Source organism: Oncorhynchus keta, unplaced genomic scaffold (genome assembly GCF_023373465.1).
Source record: "Oncorhynchus keta strain PuntledgeMale-10-30-2019 unplaced genomic scaffold, Oket_V2 Un_contig_4014_pilon_pilon, whole genome shotgun sequence".
NCBI lineage: Eukaryota > Metazoa > Chordata > Actinopteri > Salmoniformes > Salmonidae > Oncorhynchus > Oncorhynchus keta.
Genome location: NW_026287559.1, coordinates 1 through 10,000, shown reverse-complemented (window position 1 = coordinate 10,000; position 10,000 = coordinate 1). Strand labels below are relative to the sequence as shown.

Here is a 10,000-nt window from a genome sequence, read left to right as displayed (position 1 = left end):
TGACTGATCCCATCTTCTGAACATGTCATGTTGTAATGAAGAACAGAACAAGTCAAACAGAGCAGATCAGAACGAGAGAGAGAGAGTGAGATAGAGAGAGAGAGAGAGAGAGAGGGTGGGAGAGAGCGAGTCAGTCCTATACATAAGGGACATCTCCAACGCAGCAGATTACACTACACTGGGGCGGCAGGGTAGCTAGCCTAGTGGTTAGAGCGTTTGGCAAGTAACCGGAAGGTTTCAAGTTCAAACCCCTGAGCTGACAAGGTCTGTCGTTCTCAGCCTGAACAGGCAGTTAACCCACTGTTCCCAGGCCGTCATTGAAAATAAGAATATGTTCTTAACTGACTTGCCTTGTAAAATAAAAAAAATAAAAAAATAAAAACTATGTAGCTAGTTGTGTATATACATCCACTATGTAGCTAGTTGTGTATATACATTCACTATGTAGCCAGCTAGCTGTGTATATACATTCACTATGTAGCCAGCTAGCTGTGTATATACATTCACTATGTAGCCAGCTAGCTGTGTATATACATTCACTATGTAGCCAGCTAGCTGTGTATATACATTCACTATGTAGCCAGCTAGCTGTGTATATACATTCACTATGTAGCTAGTTGTGTATATACATTCACTATGTAGCCAGCTAGCTGTGTATATACATTCACTATGTAGCCAGCTAGCTGTGTATATACATTCACTATGTAGCCAGCTAGGTGTATATACATTCACTATGTAGCCAGCTAGCTGTGTATATACATTCACTATGTAGCCAGCTAGCTGTGTATATACATTCACTATGTAGCTAGTTGTGTATATACATTCACTATGTAGCCAGCTAGCTGTGTATATACATTCACTATGTAGCCAGCTAGCTGTGTATATACATACACTATGTAGCCAGCTAGCTGTGTATATACATTCACTATGTAGCCAGCTAGCTGTGTATATACATTCACTATGTAGCCAGCTAGCTGTGTATATACATTCACTATGTAGCTAGTTGTGTATATACATCCACTATGTAGCCAGCTAGCTGTGTATATACATTCACTATGTAGCCAGCTAGCTGTGTATATACATTCACTATGTAGCCAGCTGTGTATATACATTCACTATGTAGCCAGCTAGCTGTGTATATACATTCACTATGTAGCCAGCTAGCTGTGTATATACATTCACTATGTAGCTAGTTGTGTATATACATCCACTATGTAGCCAGCTAGCTGTGTATATACATTCACTATGTAGCCAGCTAGCTGTGTATATACATTCACTATGTAGCCAGCTAGCTGTGTATATACATTCACTATGTAGCCAGCTAGCTGTGTATATACAATTCACTATGTAGCTAGTTGTGTATATATATTCACTATGTAGCTTGTTGTGTATATACATTCACTATGTAGCTAGTTGTGTATATACATTCACTATGTAGCTAGTTGTGTATATACATTCACTATGTAGCCAGCTAGTTGTGTATATACATTCACTATGTAGCCAGCTAGTTGTGTATATACATTCACTATGTAGCCAGCTAGCTGTGTATATACATTCACTATGTAGCTAGGTGTGTATATACATTCACTATGTAGCTTGCTAGCTGTGTATATACATTCACTATGTAGCCAGCTAGCTGTGTATATACATTCACTATGTAGCTAGTTGTGTATATACATCCACTATGTAGCCAGCTAGCTGTGTATATACATTCACTATGTAGCCAGCTAGCTGTGTATATACATTCACTATGTAGCCAGCTGTGTATATACATTCACTATGTAGCCAGCTAGCTGTGTATATACATTCACTATGTAGCCAGCTAGCTGTGTATATACATTCACTATGTAGCTAGTTGTGTATATACATCCACTATGTAGCCAGCTAGCTGTGTATATACATTCACTATGTAGCCAGCTAGCTGTGTATATACATTCACTATGTAGCCAGCTAGCTGTGTATATACATTCACTATGTAGCCAGCTAGCTGTGTATATACATTCACTATGTAGCCAGCTGTGTGTATATACATTCACTATGTAGCCAGCTAGCTGTGTATATACAATTCACTATGTAGCTAGTTGTGTATATATATTCACTATGTAGCTTGTTGTGTATATACATTCACTATGTAGCTAGTTGTGTATATACATTCACTATGTAGCTAGTTGTGTATATACATTCACTATGTAGCCAGCTAGCTGTGTATATACATTCACTATGTAGCTAGGTGTGTATATACATTCACTATGTAGCTTGCTAGCTGTGTATATACATTCACTATGTAGCCAGCTAGCTGTGTATATACATTCACTATGTAGCCAGCTGTGTATATACATTCACTATGTAGCCAGCTAGCTGTGTATATACATTCACTATGTAGCCAGCTAGCTGTGTATATACATTCACTATGTAGCTAGCTGTGTATATACATTCACTATGTAAACAGGAAGGTGAACAGTCTCCATGGCAACCTGGAGAGACTGCTCATAGAACATCTAAATCAAATAAACAGGAAGGTGAACAGTCTCCATGGCAACCTGGAGAAGCTGCTCATAGAACATCTAAATCAAATAAACAGGAAGGTGAACAGTCTCCATGACAACCTGGAGAAGCTGATCATAGAACATCTAAATCAAATAAACAGGAAGGTGAACAATCTCCATGACAACCTGGAGAAGCTGCTCATAGAACATCTAAATCAAATAAACAGGAAGGTGAACAGTCTCCATGACAACCTGGAGAAGCTGATCATAGAACATCTAAATCAAATAAACAGGAAGGTGAACAATCTCCATGACAACCTGGAGAAGCTGCTCATAGAACATCTAAATCAAATAAACAGGAAGGTGAACAGTCTCCATGACAACCTGGAGAAGCTGCTCATAGAACATCTAAATCAAATAAACAGGAAGGTGAACAATCTCCATGACAACCTGGAGAAGCTGCTCATAGAATATCTAAATCAAATAAATATGAACAGTGAGGTGTGGGTCATTCCCTGAACAATGAGGTATTGGTCATTCCCTGAACAATGAGGTATGGGTCATTACCTGAACAGTGAGGTATGGGTCATTCCCTGAACAGTGAGGTATTGGTCATTCCCTGAACAGTGAGGTATGGGTCATTCCCTGAACAGTGAGGTATGGGTCATTCCCTGAACAGTGAGGTATGGGTCCTTCCCTGAACAGTGAGGTATGGGTCATTCCCTGAACAGTGAGGTATGGGTCATTCCCTGAACAGTGAGGTATGGGTCATTCCCTGAACAGTGAGGTATGGGTCATTCCCTGAACAGTGAGGTATGGGTCATTCCCTGAACAGTGAGGTAATGGTCCTTCCCTGAACAGTGAGGTATGGGTCCTTCCCTGAACAGTGAGGTAATGGTCCTTCCCTGAACAGTGAGGTAATGGGTCATTCCCTGAACAGTGAGGTATGGGTCATTCCCTGAACAGTGAGGTGTGGGTCATTCCCTGAACAGTGAGGTATGGGTCATTCCCTGAACAGTGAGGTATGGGTCATTCCCTAAACAGTGAGGTAATGGTCCTTCCCTGAACAGTGAGGTATGGGTCATTCCCTGAACAGTGAGGTATGGGTCCTTCCCTGAACAGTGAGGTATGGGTCATTCCCTGAACAGTGAGGTATGGGTCATTCCCTGAACAGTGAGGTATGGGTCATTCCCTGAACAGTGAGGTATGGGTCATTCCCTGAACAGTGAGGTATGGGTCATTCCCTGAACAGTGAGGTATGGGTCATTCCCTGAACAGTGAGGTATGGGTCATTCCCTGAACAGTGAGGTGTGGGTCATTCCCTGAACAGTGAGGTATGGGTCATTCCCTGAACAGTGAGGTATGGGTCCTTCCCTGAACAGTGAGGTATGGGTCCTTCCCTGAACAGTGAGGTATGGGTCATTCCTAAACAGTGAGGTATGGGTCATTCCCTGAACACTGAGGTATGGGTCATTCCCTGAACACTGAGGTATGGGTCATTACCTGAACACTGAGGTATGGGTCATTCCCTGAACACTGAGGTATGGGTCATTACCTGAACAGTGAGGTGTGGGTCATTCCCTAAACAGTGAGGTATGGGTCATTACCTGAACAGTGAGGTATGGGTCATTACCTGAACAGTGAGGTGTGGGTCATTCCCTGAACAGTGAGGTGTGGGTCATTCCCTGAACAGTGAGGTATGGGTCATTCCCTGAACAGTGAGGTATGGGTCATTCCCTGAACAGTGAGGTATGGGTCCTTACCTGAACAGTGAGGTATGGGTCATTCCCTGAACACTGAGGTATGGGTCATTCCCTGAACACTGAGGTATGGGTCATTACCTGAACAGTGAGGTGTGGGTCATTCCCTAAACAGTGAGGTATGGGTCATTCCCTGAACAGTGAGGTATGGGTCATTCCCTAAACAGTGAGGTATGGGTCATTCCCTGAACACTGAGGTATGGGTCATTACCTGAACAGTGAGGTGTGGGTCATTCCCTGAACAGTGAGGTATGGGTCATTCCCTGAACACTGAGGTATGGGTCATTACCTGAACAGTGAGGTGTGGGTCATTCCCTAAACAGTGAGGTATGGGTCATTCCCTGAACACTGAGGTATGGGTCATTACCTGAACAGTGAGGTGTGGGTCATTCCTGAACAGTGAGGTATGGGTCATTCCCTGAACAGTGAGGTATGGCTCATTCCCTGAACAGTGAGGTAATGGTCATTCCCTGAACAGTGAGGTGTGGGTCCTTCCTGAACAGTGAGGTGTGGGTCCTTACCTGAACAGTGAGGTGTGGGTCCTTACCTGAACAGTGAGGTATGGGTCCACTCCAGTGTCCATTGATTTGACAGGTGAGTGATGACTCTCCAATCAGCTCTCTGTCCCCTGAACAGGAGTACTGCACCGTAGAGCCAAACGAGAACTTGTCCCCAACCATGGTGCCGTAGGGAGGAGAGCCAGGGGTTCCCACAGTCCTCCTCTGTAACACACAATAACGTTCCCCATAGCCAACAGTCAGATTGTTATGGGTCATTAACACTGTTTGTGTCCCAAATGGCACCCTATTCCTTATGTAGTGCACTACTTTTAACTACAGCCCTATTGCCCCTGTATAGGGAATGGGGTGCCATTTGGGATGTAGTCATCATCAACACAACACTCTTAGAAAAAAATGATTCCAAAACGGTTTCTTTGGCTGTCAGGAGAACCCAGGAGAACCCTTTTAGGTTCCAGGTAGAACTCTTTTGGGTTCCATGTAGAACTTTCTATCGGAAAGGGTTCTAAAATGGAACTCAATAGGGTTATACCTTTTTTGAAAGAGTGTATACTGTCGGTCAGTATAGCCATTCCAGTCAGCCTTTATTAGGTGATTAGCATTTAGACAGACGTTGGTTACACACATTTGTAACCTATACAAATCAAGTCCATGAAGGATCAAACACATGACTAGAACAACAGGGAGATCGTGGAGAAATGCTACGATGAAGGTCAGTCACAGCAAAAGATACGTACTATTGCGCGATAAATGTGAACTGTGCATCAACCTTTGGTGTGTCTAGGCTTCCTTTTTTTAATCTCAAGTCTCCTCCTCCTGCACCTCAGTAGTTGTGGGTGTGTGGTACAGGTGTAGGATCTTAATTTGACCTGTATTGTGGCAGCAAAATAATCCTGCAGCAACAGGATGTGAATGTTTAGTCCATCATGTGGATTGATCGGGGTGGGGTGGGTTAAAATGAGGCCACATGTTAAAGTGGAATACTGTTAATACAACCGTGTGGCACAGCTGGTTTATAGTGAATTTGTGTGAAGAAAAAAAATAAATCATGAAGCTCATCTGCATTTCCTCAGCAACAAAACAGTGATCGAATAAAGATCCCACATCTGTAGTTTCAACAAGTTGCGAAGAGAAAACAGACGACGTACCAAGACATTCAGGTAGAGGTTTGTCCCAGTGGCCAATAGGTTGACAGGTCAGTGCGGAGGAACCGAACAGGTAGTATCCAGGGTTACAGGTGTAGAACACCACACTGCCCAGGGTGAAGTTACCGTGCTCTATCTTACTCTCCCTGATGGAGTTAGCCGGGATGCCAGGGTCTGTGCAGTTCACCACTGCATGGGAATAAAACACATAGAATTAATTACATTATATCATTGTTAATACAAAAATATAAATAACAGCTATTTGTCAAAACTATTGTATCATTAACAACTATTGTATCAATAACAACTATTGTATCAAAACAACTATTGTATCATTAACAACTATTGTATCAAACAACTATTGTATCATTAACAACTATTGTATCAATAACAACTATTGTATCAATAACAACTATTGTATCAATAACAACTATTGTATCATTAACAACTATTGCATCAATAAACAACTATTCTATCATTAACAACTATTGTATCAATAACAACTATTGTATCATTAACAACTATTGTATATCAATAACAACTATTGTATCAATAAAATTGCACAATAACAACTATTGTATCATTAACAACTATTGTATCAATACCAACTATTGTATCATTAATAAATTGTATCAACAACTATTGTATCAATAACAACTATTGTCAAACAACTATTGTATCAATAACAACTATTGTATCATTAACAACTATTGTATCAATAACAACTCATTGTATCATTAACAACTATTGTATCAATAACAACATTAACAACTTGTATCAATAACAACTATTGTATCAATAACAACTATTGTATCATTAACAACTATTGTATCAATAACAACTATTGTATCATTAACAACTTGTCAAAACTATTGTATCAATAACAACTATTGTATCAATAACAATCATTGTATCAATAACAACTATTGTCAAACTATTGCATCAATAACAACTATTGTATCATTAACAACCATTGTATCAATAACAACCATTGTCAAACTATTGTATCAATAACAACTATTGTATCAATAACAACTATTGTATCATTAACAACTATTGTATCAATAACAACTATTGTATCAATAATAACTATTGTATCAATAACAACTATTGTCAAAACTATTGTATCAATAACAACTATTGTATCAATAACAACTATTGTATCATTAACAACTATTGTATCAATAACAACTATTGTATCATTAACAACTATTGCATCAAAACGTATCAATAACAACTATCGTATCATTAACAACATTGTATCTAATAAATAACCATTGTATCATTAATAACCATTGTATCAATAACAACTATTGTATCAATAACAACTATTGTATCAATAACAACTATTGTATCATTAACAACTATTGTATCATTAACAACTATTGTATCAATAACAACTATTGTATCAATAACAACTATTGTATCAATAACAACCATTTGTATCAATAACAACTATTGTATCATTAACAACTATTGTCAAAACTATTGTATCAATAACAACTATTGTATCATTAACAACTATTGTATCAATAACAACTATTGTATCAATACCAATCATTGTATCAATAACAACTATTGTATCATTAACAACTATTGTATCATTAACAACTATTGCATCAATAACAACTATTGTATCATTAACAACTATTTGTATCAATAACAACTATTGTATCAATAACAACCATTGTATCAATAACAACTATTGTATCAATAACAACTATTGTATCATTAACAACTATTGTATCAATAACAACTATTGTATCAATAACAACTATTTAATCATTAACAACTATTGTATCAATAACAACTATTGTATCAATAACAATTCATTGTATCAATAACAACCATTGTATCATTAACAAAGATTGTATCAATAACAACTATTGTATCAATAACAACTATTGTATCAATAACAACTATTGTATCAATAACAACTATTGTCAAAACTATTGTATCATTAACAACTATTGTATCATTAACAACTATTGTATCAATAACAACTATTGTCAAAACCATTGCAAATAACAACTATTGTATCAATAACAACTATTGTATCAATAACAACTATTGTATCAATAACAAAGATTGTATCAATAACAACTATTGTATCATTAACAAACTATTGTATCAATAACAACTATTGTCAAAACAACTATTGTATCAATAACAACTATTGTATCATTAACAACTATTGTATCAATAACAACTATTGTCAAAACTCAATAACAACTATTGTATCAATAACAACTATTGTATCAATAACAACTATTGCATCATTAACAACTATTGTATCAATAACAACTATTGTATCAATAACAACTATTGTATCAATAACAACTATTGTATCAATAACAACTATTGTATCAATAACAACTATTGTATCAATAACAAAGATTGTATCATTAACAACTATTGTATCAATAACAACTATTGTATCATTAACAACTATTGTATCAATAACAACTATTGTATCATTAACAACTATTGTATCAATAACAAAGATTGTATCAATAACAACTATTGTATCAAAACAACTATTGTATCAATAAATAACTATTGTATCAATAACAACTATTGTATCATTAACAACTATTGTATCAATAACAACTATTGTATCAATAACAACTATTGTATCAATAACAACTATTGTATCAATAACAACTATTGTATCATTAACAACTATTGTATCAATAACAACTATTGTATCATTAACAACTATTGTATCAATAACAACTATTGTCAATAACAACTATTGTATCAATAACAACTATTGTATCAATAACAACTATTGTATCATTAACAACTATTGTCAAAACTATTTGTAACAATAACAACTATTGTATCATTAACAACTATTGTATCAATAACAACTATTGTATCAATAACAACTATTGTATCAATAACAACTATTGTATCAATAACAACTATTGTATCAATAACAACTATTGTATCAATAACAACTATTGTATCAATAACAACTATTGTATCAATAACAACTATTGTATCAATAACAACTATTGTATCAATAACAACTATTGTATCATTAACAACTATTGTATCAATAACAACTATTGTATCAATAACAACTATTGTATCAATAACAACTATTGTATCAATAACAACTATTGTATCAATAACAACTATTGTATCAATAACAACTATTGTATCAATAACAACTATTGTATCATTAACAACTATTGTATCAATAACAACTATTGTATCAATAACAACTATTGTATCAATAACAACTATTGTATCATTAACAACTATTGTATCAATAACAACTATTGTATCAATAACAACTATTGTATCAATAACAGCTATTGTATCTAACAACTATTGTATCAATAACAACTATTGTATCATTAACAACTATTGTATCAATAACAACTATTGTATCAATTAACAACTATTGTATCAATAACAACTATTGCATATCATTAACAACTATTGTATCAATAACAACTATTGTATCAATAACAACTATTGTATCATTAACAACTATTGTATCAATAACAACTATTGTATCAATAACAACTATTGTATCAATAACAACTATTGTATCAATAACAACTATTGTATCAATAACAACTATTGTATCATTAACAACTATTGTATCAATAACAACTATTGTATCAATAACAACTATTGTATCAATAACAACTATTGTATCAATAACAACTATTGTATCAATAACAACTATTGTATCATTAACACTATTGTATCAATAACAACTATTGTATCAATAACAACTATTGTATCAATAACAACTATTGTATCAATAACAACTATTGTATCAATAACAACTATCGTATCATTAACAACTATTGTATCATTAACAACTATTGTATCAATAACAACTATTGTCAAAACATATTGTATCTAATAACAACTATTGAATCACTAAACAACTATTGCATCAACAACAACTATTGTATCAATAACAAACTATTGTATCAATAACGTAACTATTGTATCAATAACAACTATTGTATCAATAACAACTATTGTATCATTAACAACTATTGTATCAATAACTATTGTATCAATAACAACTATTGTATCAATAACAACTATTGTATCATTAA

General features: G+C 35.3%; 1 protein-coding gene across 1 annotated transcript in view; it reads right to left on the bottom strand.

The window, feature by feature from the left end:
• The window catches only part of LOC127924426 (CUB and sushi domain-containing protein 3-like), a gene marked incomplete at its 5' end in the record, with an annotated part of 100,439 nt that extends 94,341 nt beyond the window's left edge, over positions 1 to 6,098 (bottom strand). The window contains one exon of the mRNA XM_052509162.1: positions 5,913 to 6,098. Coding sequence (XP_052365122.1) covers positions 5,913 to 6,098 — 186 coding nt within the window. The remainder of the gene's footprint in view (positions 1 to 5,912) is intronic.
• Between the last annotated feature and the right edge of the window lie 3,902 nt (positions 6,099 to 10,000).